Genomic DNA, 19,595 nt, shown 5'->3' with positions numbered 1-19,595 from the left:
TCTCTACTGCCTTCTTGTGCTCACTCTTCCTCGAACTCTATGACCAGGGAGTCTTGTTCTCCTAAATCACAGGAGGATGTTCAGCACCCAAATATGTAAGGTCTGCTTGAGAGGCAATGTTTTTCCTTCTCCAAGGGTCTTTCAGTAGAGACGTAAAATGATGTCAGTAGCATTAGAAACTGAATTGCCACAGAGGCAATGAGTTTAATGCTCATTTGATATCTCAAGACCCTAACCAACTCCCTCCAAACATCGTATTCTCAAGCTGAAAATGGAAAGTTGGTTTAATTAAATTGTGGATGCCTAAATTTCTGTATGACAAAATAGCTCTGACTTTTTTCATCTTCAAGCAAAATGATACCATCTCTAATTCTACTGATACTATCCATACTGATGCTGACAATGCTGTTTGCCATTTACTTCAATTAATTTGGTATGCCAGACATGGTGTTTAATGTATGTCTATATGCAAACATACACATACACAATACAGAGAAAAGGACAAGGTATATGATTAGCATAATCGGAATTACTGAGTTGAGTTTCATTGTTTCCACGGATGTTTAACAGGGTTAAGCAGCCCTTCACCTTGTTCAGACTCTCGGGTAATTAGCTAAAGAGCTGATAGTGAGATCCAGCTGTGCCGCCACACAACCCACGTGCTTACCTCTGTGCCTTCTCACATCCCATCAGACAAACAAATCCAAGTATTTCTTGAACTTTTCAGTGGGACCTGGGAACTGCTCAGTTATAAATTGTGATATCCACAATAACTCTAATGTTACCACATTTAGCCCTCTGTCTAAAACCTCCCAACACCATTTCCACAGAGACAGAAATGCGATTGCCAGTGTGACTTGCATCAGGTGGCGGTTCCCACCTTGGTCCATCACAGAGACTGAATGCTGTGCCGATCAGTCACACACCCGAGCATGTTACTAGAGAGACCCTGGCCAACGTTGTCATGGCAAAACAGAAGGGCAAACGGGTAGCAGAAAGGTTGCGGATAGATATGAATAGCAACCGAATGTGTCTATATGACAAACCATTCTGAACTTTCAAAGTCTTCTCAGAAGACAGCTTTGCAGAACAAAGGAGTTTCTGGCAACAGGTTGTGAGAAGTGATGCTGTGGCCTTGGCTCTGTGGCTGCCCAGCTGTGTGAACTTGGTTAAATTACCAGACTCCAGTGGGCTTTAATTTCTCTACTCATAGAGAAAAGTGAGCTAAACATGAGCAGAGCCTTCTACTTCTGCAATTCCACGTGGAAATAGATGTAAGCTTGTACTGCCCTGCAACTTTTGAAAGCAATCCTTCTTTCTATTTATTAGTCTTTAATGTGGGTGATAATAGGCTGGGAGGACATAAAAAATGTGCAAAGATATTTTAAGGTGCACCACCTCCATAATAAATAGTTAGGACTTGAAAATTATCTTAGAAAATATTTGGAGTAGCTGTGCTTTTTTTATAATTACTATGCACAAAATCATAGTGCATTCTCTGACCACTTCATGGAAGTATTTGAGAAAAGTCTAGGGTACAAAAGCCCTGTGAACTGTGCAGGTGTGATAGACGGGCAGGTGAACTGTGCAGGTGTGATAGACAGGCACAGATGACACATTCCAGCTGAGGTCTTAAAGAGAAGAAAACTTGAGCTGGTGAAGGATATATGACATGAAGTATGCAGGATGAAGGAGATTTGGTTGCTTCTGTGGGGTTTCTAGTCACGTGTCTCTTGAGGTGTTCTCTTCTTATCTGCTCTTTCTCTTCTTCCCTCTGCTGCCTGACTTGCCACCTCCGTTCTCCCTGAAGACAAGTAGTATTTGGGTTTTGAAAAAACAGCACCGAGAACAAATTCCCAAAGCAGGTGTCAGTGGGAGTTACGTGAGCAAAATAGCTGGGGGCAGAGATTGTTCCTCAATTGCACATTCTCAAAACTGTTAGGGGGAAATGTGTTCCATTTAGCACACATCGAATAAACTGAAGCATACCAAATGCAGGCTGGAAATCATCTCACAGGGCCAGCAGAGTGACCCTTGCAGCAGTCAGTTGTACCAGCACCAATTTGGATCAGTCCTGACCTATGAAGCACAGGTGAAAGGAAAAGGTGCACCCTTCTCATTGAAGCATCTTGGAGTATTTATCTGAATCAATCCCTGTGTATGAATGAAGATTGCTGAGTGTTGCCTCTTTCTATATGAATGTCAGTGGCCAAAGTCCAGCAACACATTAGCAACATTCTCCCTATAGGCAGGACTACCTGTTTTCTTCGTCTTTCTTTCTCTTTTCCCCTACTCCCTCCTTTCTTTTATCTTTCTTTCTTTCTAGAGCTCTGGACTGAAACTAAGACCTCATGTATATACGTTTGGGCTACATGCCCAGCCCTTTTTCATGTGTCCAATTATCCTTATCCATCCTATCACCTAGACCTTGCTTTTAGCTTACACCTAAGTGATCTCTGTTGGTGAGGTTTGTGTCAGTTGGTGTGTGTGTACAGATGTATGTGTGTTCATTTCCCCTGGCTGGAGATTAACAACAAACTTCTGAGACTTGGATCTCTAAATAAAAACATATCTAAGGAATGTACAGTTGTACTTCCATGATCTGATCTGCTTGCATATTGAAAGATAGCTTCTGCTCAACCATAAATTACTGATATTCCCCTTCATGGATATCAGATATAGGAAAAGAGGAGTAACTCTTTCTCTGCCCTCTTGTTGTAGAGCAATGTCTTTGGTAGATTGCATGGGTACCGTGGAACTAGAAAGCATTTCCAATTTAGGCATAGGAGAAACTATGTTTATGTAGAGTGACCTTAAAAGATTTTCATTTTATCCAATGCTTGGACATTGCTAGCATTAGTCCCCTCTGCTGTACTGGAGCAGTGGGGAATGTAATTAGTCTCCATATCAGGCCAGGAACATGGTGTCTCCAGCTCTGATACTCTGAGTTATCTATTTCAGAGGCTGCCAGTAAGAAGTCGTACACGTCGCTTTACCTGCCTGTGTATCTAATGGCCATGTGCTGGACACGTGACACAGCTCAGTACAGCTCATTGATTTCTGTTATCTCCCTTTAGGTATTTGGAAACATAAAGTTAGATGAGGAGAGTCACATCAACCGGCACAACAACTTCCGGAGTTTCTTTGGGTCCCTCATGCTGCTCTTCAGGTATCTGGATGACCCGCTTGTCCAAGCTGAAGATCTCATGGTCTTCATGGGGAGAAGCATCTGGAAGGAGGCAGTTGACTGGCCTCTTGATCTCTTAGTTCTGCTCCGCTGATCCTATTAGGATATGTAGTGGAAGGAGACGATGCCTTAACTGGCTTCTCCGTGATTTAGAAAGTTTCATCAGAACCTTTAACTCGGTAGTTAATTTGTCCATTTCAACTTGTTCTCCAGGGTTCTGGAAGGGGAGATGTACATAGCTTCTGATGCGAACAATTTCAAACCAGGAACCTTGAGTGGCTGCGTTTATGTGGAGTCTTGGGGTTCTATCACTATCTCACTCCTATCAGATTAGACCCTCAACAGATGGGAAAGTGGGTGGGGAAGAAGAACGAGAGGCGCTTTGTTGGCATTCTGCATCTCCATATGGAAAATACTAAAAGGTCCCAAAGGGTTAAGAAGAAAGCCCATAGGTCCTATTGTGAAGGGAAAAGAGGCCCAAGGGTCGGTTAGAACATGAAGACTTCTTCTTACAAAGATGGCTTTTTGTGCTCAGGAGTGCCACAGGAGAGGCTTGGCAGGAGATAATGCTGTCGTGTCTCGGCGAGAAGGGCTGTGAGCCTGATACCACCGCACCTTCAGGGCAGAACGAGAGCGAGCGCTGTGGCACTGACCTGGCCTACGTGTACTTTGTCTCCTTCATCTTCTTCTGCTCCTTCCTGGTGAGCAACAGTGGGCCCTCATTTGAGGTGTGCTTACCTGGCACTCCTGATAAATGGGGTGGGGTTGGGGGGCTCCTGCCGTGTCTGTGAATGTTCTCTGCCTCCCTTTGCTCCCTCCTCTATTTCTGCTGTCTCACACTTACACTCCAAGCTGTGGGACAGATCATTGCCCTTGGGGGTCAAGGTGCCCCTCAGAATCCTTGGATGGGTGACTCATTGGTTGAGGTCTTTGCTGCTTCAGTAGAAGAATCTTTGTGAGACAAGATGAGGACTTGAATGTAGGAACCATGCACCAAGCTTCCTGTCAACTCTGAGGTTACCAGGGTAACTCCTGTCTTTTCTGTGTCTTGTTGCAGTTTATTTAATAGCGAAGGTTTATGTCTGTTTGGGAGACTTTGTTTTTAACTGTTTATAGAATGGTGCTTTGAAAACAGCAGCGTATAGGGTTAATAATAGGCGAATGATGATCACATACGGTGTAACTGATGTGATTCCCTCCTGACTGTGGTGCCACTGAATTGGATGGCAGCTGGCAGGCTCGATGGTGTGAAAACACGATTGCTTTGGGTGTTAGTGACTATTGAGTTGTCTATGTAGAACATTCCCACGTAGGGAAGTGGTGAGAGGCCTGAAATGCCCTTAGTTCCTTCTTTTGCAGAAAGCATCCAGAAATGTCTTCCCTGCACATCAGATTAGCCATGAAATATGGAATAAATACACAAGGTGGCACCAGAACAATAAAAAGGTTACTGTGGTCCTTCTGGCCGCCCTTACGTCCCTCAGCTCAACTTCACTGCAAAGGCTGTACAAAGCAATTGAAAACCAAAATAATGCCGCTGCTCAATAGTGGTCAATGCTGCTACTGTACATTGGAAAGTAACTTAACTGTCTCATGCCCAGGCATTTCTGTCTTTAAGACAATCTGACAATTCAGCATTCCAGTGTCACTGAGGAGCCTGTTAAGCCTGGCACATGGGTTAATGCAGGGAGTAAACTAACTGGAAGCTTGCGGAGCCCCCTTTTTGGTTTTGGCTTTGTTCCCATACAGCCTTGGCTAAGACATTTCCCCTTGTATGCCTCTTTAAAATGGTATAAGCATGTCTTGACAGGGCTGGAGAGATGGCTCAGTGAGTAATGGCATTTGCTGTGCAAGCATGAGAACCTGAGATTAGATTCCCAGAAGCCATGGAAAACGTTGGATGTGGCTGCACAGGCACCTATAACCTCAGTTATATGCTCCTCAGTACTGTGTGAGGAGCGTACAGAGGATCATTGGGCTTTCTGGCCACAAGCCTAGCTCCAGAGTCAGTGAGAAACCCTGTCTCAAAGGAATCAGGCAAGAGCGATAGAACAAGGCACTCAGTGTCCTGCTCTGCCCTCCCTGTGTACAGCATTCATGCACTCATAGTATACACATGCACACACATGCAACTCACACTTGGCTTGACAGCAGTGATATATGCACAGAGAGATAATACATATATTTCAATATACTTTTCTATGGATATAAAACCTTTTCCAATGAAAAAACACAGAACTGCTTACAAATCTGAAAGCACAATGTGTAATGAAAACAAAGCACAATGTATGATGGAAGGAACCTTAGGTTTAATGCATCACCCCTTCAGCCCGCTTCTATCAAGTAGCTACTAATGACTGGCACTGACCCAGCACCGTGGTAGAACTGTTAGCAAGACACAGTCTCCATGTAGCTTCCAGTAAATAAGAAACCAGCACACGGGCAATTAACAATCATTGATAAAGACAAACTGAAAACCGAAAGAGGGGCACATAGACTTCTCAATTTTTATCTTATATCGCTTAAGTGTTTGATGATAAATATTTAAAAGAAACCAGAGATAAAACTGGAAAATTAATTGGAGGCTGTAATGGTACTTTTAGAATCTTGAGCTTGAGGGTGCTACATAATTCACATTAATGTTATTTTTAATGAGGCTATATTCAGTGTGAGATGACCTGCCTTCAAGTCTCAGCCCTACATAAGCCCGTCTTTGTGACCTTGGGCAAGTCACACACTCTTCAGCTCAAACCAACCACTCAACAGAGATTTCTGATGCCCTTTGGTGAGACTGGCCATGTGCTGGGAGCTCAGAATGCGGTTATGAATCAGAAACATTTATTTTTTCAAAGAGCTGATAGTAATTCAAACTTCCTCACAAAGGGTTAGAGCAAGCATGAAAAGAAACAATAGCTGTTAACACACACAGCACACTGTTAAAGACTGCACAATTAGGAGGCAATAGCAGTGCTAATAGTTATTATGAACACTAATAATAAGTGCTCAGAAGGAGTATTAAAAAATGTGTAGAACATGGAAGACATTCATAATCCAGGAAGCGGTTGAATAAAATCATTGTGGCTCAAATCTCAGTGGCAGAGAAGCCTGTATTGAGTTCAGCTGTATGAAACAGCAATTCTCAAAAAACAGCATCTTAACCAGAGAGATGTTGCTTTCATGGGAGTGAAGTCTGGAGGAAGCTGTCATGTTTGTTATGATGGCCTGACAATACCTCATTCTTGCATCATCTAAGGAATGTCCTTCACCCTAATGCTAAGAGAATAAAAAGCCAACCTCCAGTCATCCATCTGTATCATAGGCAGAGGTAAAGAGGGGTCCATGCAGTTAGGATATACCCAGCCCTCTCCATGTAGCAAAGACTATATTGCAACTGTACCTCCTGTAGATTGTCTCTGTATCCTGGAGACCTTGCCTACATATCTAGCAAGTCCACGAGCCCAGCCATTTAACCTAGGAATCTACAACAGAGACTTCTATTTCCTCATTACCACAACCAATTGTTCCATCAGATAGGAATCTTGAATTCTAAGTTAAAAAAAGCCCAGATACAGCCTAAACAAACCTTAATATAGGGCTCAGACAGCATCACCAGGACAAATTTCATTTTCCTTTTCTAGCTTTCTGTATTCATCAATCTTTTCCCCCATGTGAATGTCTTCATCAAATACTCCATCTAATGGTTACCAGGTAGCTGTAGCATTAACTCTGGACATTATATCTTCTCATGTTCAAGAATAACACACAGAGAGAATCACATCTCTTACCCAATGCCCTTTCATGGGCTTTTGTTGATTTCCCACTCATTGTGAGCTAAGGAAATATAGGATTCCATGACTGGGAGAAGCTTAGGTCACAGGATAGTGCCCATTGGACTACAGTAATAGGGACAGGCAAGGGCCTGTACTAGGAATCAAGCAACCAATGACACTCTAGGAACATGACGGAACTGATGACTCTGGTCAATCCCTGTCTTTATTACTGTCCTTGTGAATGGTTTGGCCCAGGAGCAATTCTCATCTTCTTGACCATTACCAAGCTTATTTGTATAGACAAATATCTCTTGGCTCCTCTTTGTTTAACCATCATTAGTCGTTCTTGCTGCATATAGAATAGTCCAGACTATAGCTCATGAGATTCTATAGCCCATGGGCCAATCTGATTTGCACCTGGTTTTTGTATGGTTTATGAAGTATGATTTTTACATTCTTAGATGAGGGAGAGACAAAGAAAAGATGGATAGTATTTTCATGGCTTATGGAAATTATATGAAATTCAAACCCAAATCCATAAACAGAGCCTACTTGGGACTCAGCCATGCTTGTTGATACTTCTAGTATCTGTGACTGGGTGTTGAAATACCAGATCTGATGCAATAGCTCAAGTAGCAAACAAGAATGTCTGGCTAGTTGGCGGATCTTGGTTTCGACTGTAACATGGTGACATGATGCTTTTGTGATCTGGCACTTGGCCCTACTCTCCTTACAGACCCCTAGACTGTCCCTGCTCCTACATATGTCTGTGCGCATTCATGCTGTCTCCTCTGCCTCTCTGTGCTTCCATGATCTGGTAAATATAACCTGCTTCATCGTGCTTCAGTTCAAGAATCAAACGACTTCTCCATGTTTTTTAGGTACCAGAAATGGCCTTTAGATGCTGTTCTGCTTCCATGGTCACTGTTTTCATGGCTTTGATGATTTGCAACTTTTTCCCATTCCCGATGTATCACTGTCTTTTCTAAACACTAGTTACCTCTTTAAGAGTATTCCTGTAACAAGTTCTAGTGAAGGGCTACCATGTTTAGGCGCTGTGCTAGGCATAGGGATGTAGTTCTGGACAAGCACTTTTTAATCTCGGGAGCCAGCACCTGAGTCAGTGTGTTTGGCAGGTACTGGGTACATGGTAAAGAGCGACTAAGCAAGCACAGAGGACAACGGGCCCGTGAACAGTCAGCTTCATATATTCTTTATATGTACGCTCTAACAGTACTTTTTGTAGACCCTTTTTGTGAAGCAGCATGAGGAATGGACGCTGGAGAAGGAATGGTGCTCTCTGGCCTTGACTTTCTCTAGCCTGTAAGAACATTGAGATGGTTACTCCCTCTGCTTCCAAAGAACAATTAAATTAATCAAACAGGTAATAAAAGGGAATGGAGTATTGTGCAAATGAGAAGTGGCACAGAAAAATGAAGTCATTAATGCCCACACAATGCAATGTGCAGTGGGAATCAGGAAAACGAGTTGCATTCCGTGAGATCTCTTGGCTCTCTCTAGTTTCTCCTAACTCTTCTCCTTGCCCTACAGATGCTCAACCTGTTCGTGGCTGTCATCATGGATAACTTTGAGTACCTGACTCGAGATTCCTCTATCCTGGGGCCTCACCACTTGGATGAGTTTGTCCGTGTCTGGGCAGAATATGACAGAGCAGCATGGTGCGTAGGCCTCTTGGCCACCTAGAGATCGGGGGCTTCTCGATTGGAGTTGCTCAAATATTTGCCTGTTATGAAAGGGAAGGAAACACCTCTGGGTTGTAGCTCATGGAAGAGGCACTGGTATTAAGCCATTCACCAAAGTCTTTTTCTTCCTGGGCTTCTATGGCAGGCTGTACCCTTGTTTGCCAATGTCATTATACCCCGACTGCTTTACAACCAGGGTAGCTTCCAACCTCCTTTTGTTGCCATGAGTTACCAGGGGCTGGGTTAGGGGTTTCTAGGTCAATGGGACCTATCAGGCCACCATGGTTAGTGTTTTCCTCCTCATTCCTCTCAGCAGATATGGTTGAATAAAACTCTGATATTATATTTCAAATAATCAAACAAGTGGTTCTTCCAAGTGTTACCCGCTACACTTGTGGGGTTCTATCACATGGAGCTGAGTTAAAGGCAGGAGCTGGCAGGACTGACTTCTTTGCTGTCTTTCGCTGTCCAATAGTTCTGATGTGATATGACATTTAGACTTTAGAGCAGGGGTCAGCAAATCACCACCTGTCAATTAAGTTTAGCTCATTGCTTTAACAAATATGGTTTTATAGAGGCACGGTTATGGCCATTCATTTAATCTATCATCTATGGCTGTTCTTGCCCTAGAGGAAATAGTTGTAATAAAGGTGGTATGATCCTCCAGCTCAAAATGTTTACTATTAAAGTATTGTCAAAAAACTCCACTGTTACAAAAAGTCTTCTGACCCCTGCTGCAGAAACACAAACAGTGGTTCATCCCTTGCTGTTGAGGACAGGAACACATTCTATGACTGAAAAGCTTGGCTGACCCAGGTCAACTTAGCTTCTGGGTCTTCACTCACCATTCTACCCGCTCTGGTCCCCTCTTACAATACTCCAGGAAATGCCACCCTTCCCAGGAGGGGACCATGTTGCTTCCACCTGACACTCCCTTCCTAATGTGCAATTCTTCCCCAAATCTACCAACCTGTGAAGCTGCTCTGCCTGGGTTAACTGTTTCAGGGTGGTTGGATAAATTCCTTTCCCCTCTGCAGTAACGAGCTAGGGCACAGAGTTATGTAAACCCTTTCCTGGTACAGTGGCTAAGCAATAAATTTTCCTTGCTGAACTCAATCTCCAGCAGAAGGTTTTAGTATTCAACCGGCAGTGTCTTAGAGGACAGCAATGGTAGGCCTGCATCTTATCCGTTCTCTCACGTTGGACAAGTTATGTAACCAGCTACCATGTGATGGTAATGATGCCTGCCTAGCCTGGATTGTGTTTGTGAGCACGTTATTACCTCATGCACACTACTGTTAGGGTAATTGACAAAAATGGTCTGTGAATGCCATTTGGGAATAAGGAGATTCGCCATCTATAAAGCATAGACGGCCTGATGCTGGATGCCTAGTCACTCACCTGACTGAAGAAAACCTATCGGCCTTGATGCCAGATGCCTAGTTACTCACCTGACTGAAGAGAAACTATCACTATCAAAGGAGAGTGTTGCTCACCTAGCCTCATGCCCCTGGATCCCGGAACCACGGCTTCCTTTGGTTTCATGTCGTTTGTGGATCCAAATGCCAAGTGTGTTAAAGATACTACTCCTCCATTTCAGTTGCTGAGAAGAAGCTCCACCGGGACTAATCATAAGACTTGGTCACATGAACTCAACAAAAAGACAAAGGGGAACCCCTTCTGTCATTTTGAATGTTTAGAGAATTAACACTTGTTCTGGTTACAATTTAATTGTCCTCCTTGGTAGAATAAGGTTATTGAGAAGAAATCAACAAAAGTACTCGAGTGAGGGTCTTCATAAGAGGAACTGGCAACAGGTTGTAGAAGACATTAGCCTATGGTCACTTGTGAGCACTCTACGTACTACTCTAAGAAGCAAAAATAAGTCGACACATGTCTATCTTCCATCCTGTTAAAGGATGAGACACTGGGACATACTGATGCACTATGGTCTGGAAGAATCCAGGAGAAATCAGCACCAAGTCAGGAAAAGGCTAGAGAGAGTGAAGTTGGAAAAAACATTAGCTTTGATGATTGGATGATTGCTCAAAAGCATGCTCAGATGGAGATAATGTGCTCATGGTTTCTATGAGAAACTCTGGCCTGGTCCAGGATGCAACTTCAGATCCCATCGTGGCTTCCTTGTTTTGGTTCCTGACAGAGAGATGTTTTACCCACTAAAAAGTAATCCTGTGTCAAATTTTTCCCTTTCTATAAGAAGCCAGAAGTCTCTAGAAGGTTCCTGGAAGACAAGGTTCGGAAAAAAAAAAATCAACTCTGGATCTTGAGTGGTGGGAATGGAGCTGCAGGGGAATGTTCCCAGGCTTCCACCCACATTGCTTTGTGGACATGGATCTCAGCAGGCTCCTGTGGAATGGGGCAAAGCTTACCCAAGCTGAACTCAGAATAATCTGCCACACAGAGATTCAAAGCCTTTTCAAATTCTCTCATGGAAATCTGTTTCTTGCTAATGAGCTTAGTGGGAAATTTGTCTCTCACAATCTACAAAAAGATGCTGACTGTCCTTGACAGGTGGTCATGAGTAACTGACTATAATCAGGGTGTGTGTGAAAGCAGAGAGTTTGATAGTCCACATGTGGGCAACCTGACATCTGCTCTGGACGTCGGTCAGAAACACACTGGCTGTCTTTTTTGCTCTTAGAAGTCTAGCTAGGGCTTGGGCTACTCAGGCCAGATGTGAGCCACAAAGGTATCTCTGGGCACCGTAGGCATTAGGTAGCTCCTTTTGATACTAGATGGACTCTGATTTCCCTAGGAAATTGTGACAGTAGTTTGGCAAGGCAGTAGTTCTCTGGGGCTTATTGTTCTGGTCTAATTCTGTCAAACACCAACAAACTGCTCGTACTTCTTTTGGGCAGTCCCGGCAGGGAGAAGCCGTCATTTCATCCCCACCCTTCTTTAATATCTTATTAACGCACCTGTGCTTTCTTTACAGCGGCAGGATCCCGTATAAGGATATGTACAAATTAGTGCGGGTGATCTCGCCTCCTCTGGGCCTGGGAGAGAACTGCCCCTACAGGGTGGCTTGCAAGGTTTGCCTCCCAGTCCTCAGCCATGACCTGCAGTGGGATGCAGCATCTAACCCTCTCCGCCCCCTGCTCCACCACCACTGCGCCACATGAGGGAACCTTCATGTTGCTTTCCTTTGAGTTTAAAGAGGCCCAAACCCTCCCAGACCCAGCAGCTGCTGTGCAGGAAGAAGGGCACATTTAATGGTGCAGGCAGAAAAGAGTTAAGGACAATATGAAGGCCACTATAATTTTTTTCACACACGCACACCAGTTTACTTTAGCCTGTACCTCTTACCGAAGGATCTCTCCCTTCTCCCAATTGTAGAAATTCTTTAGTCAGGCAAAGGGTTTTCTGGTTTCCCTTCACCGGAGCTTCATTAAACCACATGAGTCAGAGTGTGAGCCTAGTCATCCCCCCCCCCCCCCGGGAGCTTTTGCCATGGTCGGCAATAGAAGTTATAGGAGAGAGAGGAAGAAGCGATAGAGAATTGGGTGGATTTGGAGGCCATGAGAGGATTTCACAGCACAGAGTCTAAAATGACCTCGGTAGACACTGAAGGACCGTGAATAGATCATTTGCCATAGGTTTCTGCCAGACACACTTGTAAAGGGTCTTCCATTATTGTCAAGTCACCACTTGTTGGTTAGACCAACAAGTTCAGAGATACAAATTTGAACTCTGCCATACCCCGAATACTCAGTATCCTAGCCACTCTACCAAGCCCAAGACGGCTAGATAAGGACCCTGCTTCAGGTGCTATGGGAGGAAAGCAAAGCCCTGCTCAGGCAGCGGAAGAAGACCCGGGCTCAGGAAGCCTGTCTGCCTAGATGATGGATGGAGCTGATTTGGGATGGTGACACTGAGTCTGAACTCTGGAGGCTGGACAGCTGCCTCTGCTGTCGCTCTTTAAACTCGATCCTAGGGAAACCCGCAGCCGCATGTGGGAGAGCTGGGGAGGGTAGCATGGCATGCGAGATGCTCTTCCTCCTCCTGGTTTTGTTTCTTCTGTCCCCAGCATGCCATCAACCCTGGTGCATGCTGGGGAATAAAGAGCACTCTTCTTCACGGAGCCAGGTGGAAGCAACAGGGCCGACTTTCTGACCAGCAACCTCAGCCCACCACTTTCAACGCAAGCCGCCGCCTCCCGCTGCACACACACCACAGAGGGGGGGATACACGACGTTCTGCCTGTGGGTTCAGGGTAGGGGATGGGCCTGACTTCTGGGCCAGCATCCCAGCCCCAGTAGGGGCCAGAAATTCCCACCCACGGCTGGAGCACCGTCTATCCGGTTTATACCGCTCATGCACAGCCCTGGGAATTGAAGACATGTTTGTGTTACTTTGCGGGTAGATGCAGTGAACTACAAAGCCAGTGCAGAATGAACGGAGGAGGAGAAAGTGAGCCCCACCCCTACCCGTCAGCACCTTCTGACAGTGTCAGAGGGACCAGAGGTTGTGACTAGCGTTCCCGGGTCTGTGTGGGGCGTGATATAAATCTGCACCAGGACGGAGTCACTTGTATGATTTGCCTTGATTAACAGGTTTCCTGTTCTTTTCCTGTTTGTCCATTTTGTTTTTGTTTTTTCCGTTTCCTGTATTAATTTGTTTTGGCTCTCTGGGAATGCTGTTCCTCTCTCCTACCTGTCTGCATCCTTTCCCGGCCACTCCTCCTGCCCTGCCCGTCTCCTACCCCTACTTACCCCCCCCCCCCCATGAGCAGTGGCCGCATCCATTACACTGAGATGTATGAAATGCTGACTCTCATGTCACCACCGCTAGGCCTCGGCAAGAGATGTCCCTCCAAAGTGGCCTATAAGGTAGACAACCCCTTCCTTTGTTCTGGGCTAGAGACCGACAGGAAATGGGATCCAGTTGTGGGGAGGACAGACGATGGGAGGAAGCTGGGTTGGGGAGGTGGCGATGGGACTCAAGGATTGAAGAGTCAGGAAAGGGTCCTGAAGATGCAGTCATGAAGGATACAAGAATGGTGCTAGTGCTGTTCCCCGTGGACCGTTCACTGTGTTACTGTGTTTCTACACGTGCGTGGCTTCTTGTGAGTGGGCTACTAGAAAGGCGCTGCTAAGTGGTGTGTTTCCTTTAAAAGGAGGCAGAGTGGTGGCCAGGGAAATAATTGGATGGGCAAGAAAGAAGCCCATGACAAAAGAGCCAGGAAAGCTTACTGAGAAAGAAATGGTTTCACTCAGAAGCTAGGGGGATAATGGAATAATCCTTAAGGATCGTTCCACAAGAAAATTGTAGAAGGAAAACTCCCAACAAATGTTTTCCCCCTGTGATGACATAGCTTCCTTCTAGAGACAAACACAAAAGAGGAATACGTCTTCAATTTTATGATTAACAGGAATGCAGCTTTCATCCCCCATTGGCCAGCTACCCAGTGCCCTTGAGAGGGCAAAGATGGGCACAAGATGTGTTCAGTATTAGCTTTGCCTTCTTAAACATGACCAAGTGGTGGGTAGATTGCTTGTGGTCGTAGAGCATCGTCCACTGGGGGTTATCGAGCTTTGGGGCCAGGAGTTTTCTTCTATCAGCAATAGTTGCTGCTAGCTCCCCGGTGGTGTCTAAGTTGGCCAAGAACTCCAGAGCTTTTCCACTCACCTGGGCATACCTCATAGCAATGTTGCCACTTCTCCAGAAGCGGGAATGATGAGACTCGGAAACAGACAAGAAACAACCTCTACACTCTAACACACTGTCTGTGGAGTTGCTTTAGGGAAGATGATCCAACCGAGTATTGGAGAGCGTGGTTGGTGAAAGACATGCTCCAATCACTACCAACAACTACCATCAACCATTACCCCCAACCACTGCCACCAGGACCCTTCTGCTGTTCTCTCCAAATTGTTATTTCCCCAGAGAACATCTCACTAGAATGTAGACCTTAGGAACCCCCTCCACCCCAGTGCGTGGCTGTTTGTACACAGCACAGGGAATAGTATCTCTTTTGATACCCATAAGAACCACACTGTGCAAAATGAGTTTGACTTTCTGGGGTGAGACTTGAAAGAATGAATTGGGAGAGGCATGGGAGGAGAGTTTTACAGAATTCTAAAAGCAGGATACTCTCTGAGAAGTGGATTTGGCCATTTCAGTTGGATCCCTTCCTCTGGGTGAGGGAAACAAGGCCTGCCCACTCTGCTCCTGCCTGTACCCCCTTCTCTTACTCTGTCTTCCCTGCTTTCCTCGTTCACCCTCCCCTAGAGCCTGTTTGCACTCCCCGCCCCGCCCATCCTGCTCCTCCTCATCCCTTGGACCAATTGGACTTTCTGCATGTTCAGTCATGTGCTGGCAAATTCCATCCTTTAAAGACTCAAAAAGGGGGCACTAGGATACATCTTTCAAGTGAGATACGCAAGGCCAATTCTCTCCCTATCTCTCCATTGAATTTGGGGGTGTTCATTGGACAAGTAGAAATAGAGCGCACACCTGGAGCAGGGAGTGGAGCCACCTCCCAGAGCTGACTCCCTTCCCATCCCGATGGGAGATACTCTTTGCACTCCCCATGGGAAGGGGTTCTACGGGGTGATTGGGAAACCCCTTTTCCTTGGAATTTGGCATCATTCCCTAGGTAAACTAGCAGCGAATGAGCTTTGTGTGAGAAGTAGGGAGAACCAGGCTAGGATGCGAATGGGGAATCCTTGCCCTTCTTTTTTGTCTGTGCACTTGACCTCTGCACTTTCCTTCCTTTTTTTTCTTTAACTTTTAAACCAATGTGTCTTTCAATATATTTGTTTTTTGCTTGCTCTTTCTCTTTTCTCTTTCACACAGAGGTTGGTCCTGATGAACATGCCAGTGGCTGAGGACATGACAGTCCACTTTACCTCCACACTTATGGCTCTGATCCGGACAGCCCTGGACATCAAAATCGCCAAAGGTCAGATTAGTAGGTGAAGGAGAGAGGAAAGGGGAGGCAGTTATAACCTGAGCAGCTGCTATCGGATGGAGCAGCTGAACTGTAATCTAGCTGGCCATGCGCCCAATAATGCACTGACCTGATTTTACCTCTAACTCAGTAACTTTAGACTTGCCCTTTCTCTGGTAAAAATAAGTGACTCGGTACTCCATGCCTGACATACATAATAGCATTCCAGATATAATTCTGTAATTTTTCCCATAGAGCATCTTTTCTCTACAGTCTTGGAAGGCTTCATAGTAGACACTGCAATGCTTTGCCTGTTATGATTCCTAATCCAGTGGTCTGGAAAGGAAGAGAAGCAGTCTATGACATCTATAAAGACTTTTTAGCCTGCCTTCTCCTGCCTTTTTAAAAATCAGATCACTTAGATTGTATAGTTAGGGTCAATGGGAGGGATGATGTGTATTAATGAGGCAGGAGTCTTCTTTATGGCTGTCTTCATTTCCTTCTGATGTATTGAGCACCTGGGAGGCTGTTAGAATCAGTGAGGAAATTGATCTTGGCCTCAGCCTCAGATCCCTGAGGAAGAATATGCCTCTGTCACTTAAAACAGGAGCCAAGGTGTATTCTGCTTCCTCAGCAGAAATGCTGGTATTGCCAGATCCACTGTTCACTCAGTGCCAAGGTTTCCTCTCATCATGGGAGGTGCCATGCTGATTCAGCTCCTGCCCCCACCTACTCCCCAGTCGTCATTATTCTGTGTCAGTTATGATTGGGTTATTAATAATTCATATTATCCTAGGTGGTGCAGACAGACAGCAGCTAGACTCGGAGCTACAAAAAGAAACTCTGGCCATTTGGCCTCACCTGTCCCAGAAGATGCTGGATCTGCTTGTGCCCATGCCCAAAGGTGTGGTGGCTCCTTCTTCCGATTGTGCTCGGCACTGTGGCCCAACATGCCAAGGCCACATCTTTTAGGGAAACCAGAATGATCAAGGAGGCAAAGGGATCATTCCGTTGCCATTAGCAAACTAAGTCCTCACTCCTAAAGTACTTTTTAATCACAATTAATTGAAACTAACTTCTTAAGCTGAGTCACCGTGGTTGTGAATGGCATTTTCTGGGTACATAGCTCTCTCCTTCCACATGAGACTGTTCAGTAATCCCTAGTACATCTGGGGAAATGTGTTGCTACTTGGACATGAATATCTAGAATGATATAGGAGGTAGTACTTATTAATATATTTCATACTATCCAGTACTGTTAGCACCGCCGTCACTGCAAGGATCTCTTCACTCTATATCCTCAGAGCCCTAATAAGCACTAGATGAATGAGTGGCCGAGAGTGTAAGTCTGCTTTGGAGAGTGGGTAAGAAAGCTTATGCCCACCTGCATCCTCTCTGTTCATCCTATGCTCCACTTGTGCTTTTAGCCTCTGACCTAACAGTGGGCAAAATCTATGCAGCAATGATGATCATGGACTACTATAAACAGAGCAAGGTGAAGAAGCAGAGACAGCAGCTGGAAGAACAGGTGAGGATCAGTGATGGTATATTGGATGGGTCATGAATAAACACAGTTTCTAAGGGGGCAGGCAGCATGTATCCCTCCCTATAAAGCACCCTAAAAGGTGACAAGGGGCTTGGGGAGGGGTCCATGAAATTTGTAGTGTTGTGGGATTAGAAATTTGGTGAGTTAAAAGGTTGAGAAAGTCAAACAAGAACCCAATGGTCTTTCTTTGTTGCTCATGTAAGCTGTGGTCTTCTCAGAGCAGTCCCCACAAAGTCATGGGAATTGTCTGTCTCAATACAGAAAAATGCACCCATGTTTCAGCGCATGGAGCCCTCATCACTGCCGCAGGAGATCATCGCTAATGCCAAAGCGCTGCCTTATCTCCAGCAGGACCCTGGTTCAGGCCTGTGAGTAATGTCAAAGTGCTGCTTTATCTCCAGCAGGACCTTGGTTCAGGCCTGTGAGTAAGACCCTGCCTGCATTCTGTCGCCACTGGAAAGGTTCAGAAATCACACACTGGGAATCAGTTCTTTTCCTGGGGCTGACTTTCTCAGAATGGCTCATCAGCAGGAGTAAGAGGAAAGTGAAATCAAGCGTGTGTAGGCTGCAGCCAGCATCAGGACGGTAGACAAAGGCGCCAAGTCGTGTTATAATACACTAGCACCTTAGCTATAGTTCTGTTGTGAAGGATTGCCATCTCTCAATGCTTGGCTGTCCCCTCTCCATGGGGCTAGTGCCATGGCTCTGTGATTGATGAGCACAAAAGGAAAAGAGAAGCAACAGTCACTGGATTCTTTGCTCCAGGCTGAGAGTTCTAGGGACAGTATTTGCTTACCTAGTTTGAGAGCTTGGTATGGGGTAGTAAGGGGTGTCCTCTAGGAAGAAATAGAGACCTAAAGGCAAGCTCTTCAAAAGGTGCGACTGTGGTAAGACACCTACCTGTGCTGGCTACTCTTGGGTTATGGGTGCTACACAGAGGGCATTCTAATCCATGATAAAAAAAATTCAATTTTTGTCTTAAAATAATGGGGCTTTATGTTTCAGAGTGACATGATTAGATCTGTGCTTTTCAAAATTCATTTATGAATCCAGTGTAGACTTAATAGTTCAGAGGGAAAATTCTAGAGATGACATCATTTAATGGCTTGCTGCAGTTATATAAAGTATCAATGGCAATGGCTTGGACAACCGGGCTATAAGTGGGCAGGCAAGGTATTTAACAGGGAAGAAAGATTTAGGAATAGGATTGCTACATGGAGTGAAAGAGGGAGGGAGAGGAATGAAAATGACCCACGTGTTTCTGGTGTAAACCTTTGGAAGATATTGCTCTAGGCCTGTTGTTCTTTAAAGCCATGCATTTTGAGAGCCAGACATTAATTATAGAGATTACAATGGTGACCATGGCAGACATAGCTCCCTTCTCCCCGACAAGTGATCTTGCATACAGGAAAGCCAGACCTTAAATAGAAAAGCTGCCAGGGGAAAACAGTTGTCATTTTCAAGTACAATTGTGATAAATTCCAGAAGGAAAACTTGTAGCAGGGTATGAAGGCACATAAGAGAGTTCTGATGGATTACTGGACATCTAGAATTGATACAAGGAAAGGGTCCTTTGTTTGTCCCAGCCGCCCAGCTAGCTTACACCCGAAATAACCACACAGAGGTCTATATTAATGATAAACTGGCCCATTAGCTCAGGCTTCTTATTAACTCTTATAACTTATATTAGCCCATTATTCTAGTATATGTTAGCCACATGGCTCAGCACCTTTTTCAGCGGGGTAGGTCACATCTTCCTTCTTCTGTGTCTGGGTAGGACTGGGGAGGAATGGGCTTCCTATTTTCCAGAATTCTCCTGTTCTCATTGACCTGCCTCTACTTCTTGTCTGGTTGTCCAGCCTATACTTCCTGCCTGGCTACTAGTCAATCAGTGTTTATTTAGAACGTAATTGACAGAATACAGACAATTGTCCCGCACCATAGAATATTTTAAGAAAATAACTTTTGGTAAGGAAAGTCCAAAGTACATGGAAAGAGTGTTGTTGGGAGCAGATGTACCCTGTACTGTGGGAACAACCTATATTAACATTTTTAGCAGAAAGAAAGCTTGGTTATTACTACTTTCAACAAACTTAAAACAGCCTATACATGGAATTCTGGGAGCAAAGAAAAGCCAAAGGAAAATGCTGGTGAGATAGGAACAAGAGTCTAGGGGGGGCCATGTCCTATATTTTGAACAATTTCTTAAAAACAAGAACTTCACAAGGTTTTTAAAGTAGGTTACCACTCAATTCAAATTATTTAACTCTGTGATATTGTTCTGTGATTCTAAAGGTTCTGCCACTATTTCTTCTGTTTTCTAACAAAATAACTCAGACTAGTAGTTTATAAAGAATTATTTGGATAATAATGCTGGGTCTTGGGAAGCCCAAAAGTATGGTGCCTATATCAGGTGAGGACCTTTTTGTCACATGTGTGGGATGAGACAGAATAGGCTTGCGAACATAGTTGTTTG

At 44.9% G+C, this 19,595-nt stretch overlaps 1 protein-coding gene across 7 annotated transcripts in view; it reads left to right on the top strand.

Moving 5' to 3' along the window:
• The window catches only part of Cacna1e (calcium voltage-gated channel subunit alpha1 E), a 470,658-nt gene that overhangs the window by 439,641 nt on the left and 11,422 nt on the right, over window positions 1-19,595 (top strand). For 5 of the 7 annotated variants that reach the window (XM_075988277.1, XM_075988280.1, XM_075988276.1 and 2 more), the window contains 8 exons: window positions 3,078-3,169; window positions 3,723-3,888; window positions 8,509-8,636; window positions 13,414-13,510; window positions 15,480-15,585; window positions 16,370-16,477; window positions 17,001-17,101; window positions 17,381-17,487. In XM_075988277.1, the coding sequence (XP_075844392.1) occupies window positions 3,078-3,169; window positions 3,723-3,888; window positions 8,509-8,636; window positions 13,414-13,510; window positions 15,480-15,585; window positions 16,370-16,477; window positions 17,001-17,101; window positions 17,381-17,487 (905 nt within the window). Of the gene's footprint in view, window positions 1-3,077; window positions 3,170-3,722; window positions 3,889-8,508; window positions 8,637-11,616; window positions 11,714-13,413; window positions 13,511-15,479; window positions 15,586-16,369; window positions 16,478-17,000; window positions 17,102-17,380; window positions 17,488-19,595 lie in introns of all 7 variants that reach the window. The other 2 variants (XM_075988279.1, XM_075988274.1) reach the window with 1 other exon arrangement.

The sequence above is a fragment of the Microtus pennsylvanicus genome, chromosome 10 (assembly GCF_037038515.1).
Source record: "Microtus pennsylvanicus isolate mMicPen1 chromosome 10, mMicPen1.hap1, whole genome shotgun sequence".
In the NCBI taxonomy this organism is placed as follows: Eukaryota; Metazoa; Chordata; class Mammalia; order Rodentia; family Cricetidae; genus Microtus; species Microtus pennsylvanicus.
The sequence above is the reverse complement of the archived record's forward strand: the minus strand, read 5'-3'. Positions and strand labels throughout refer to the sequence as shown.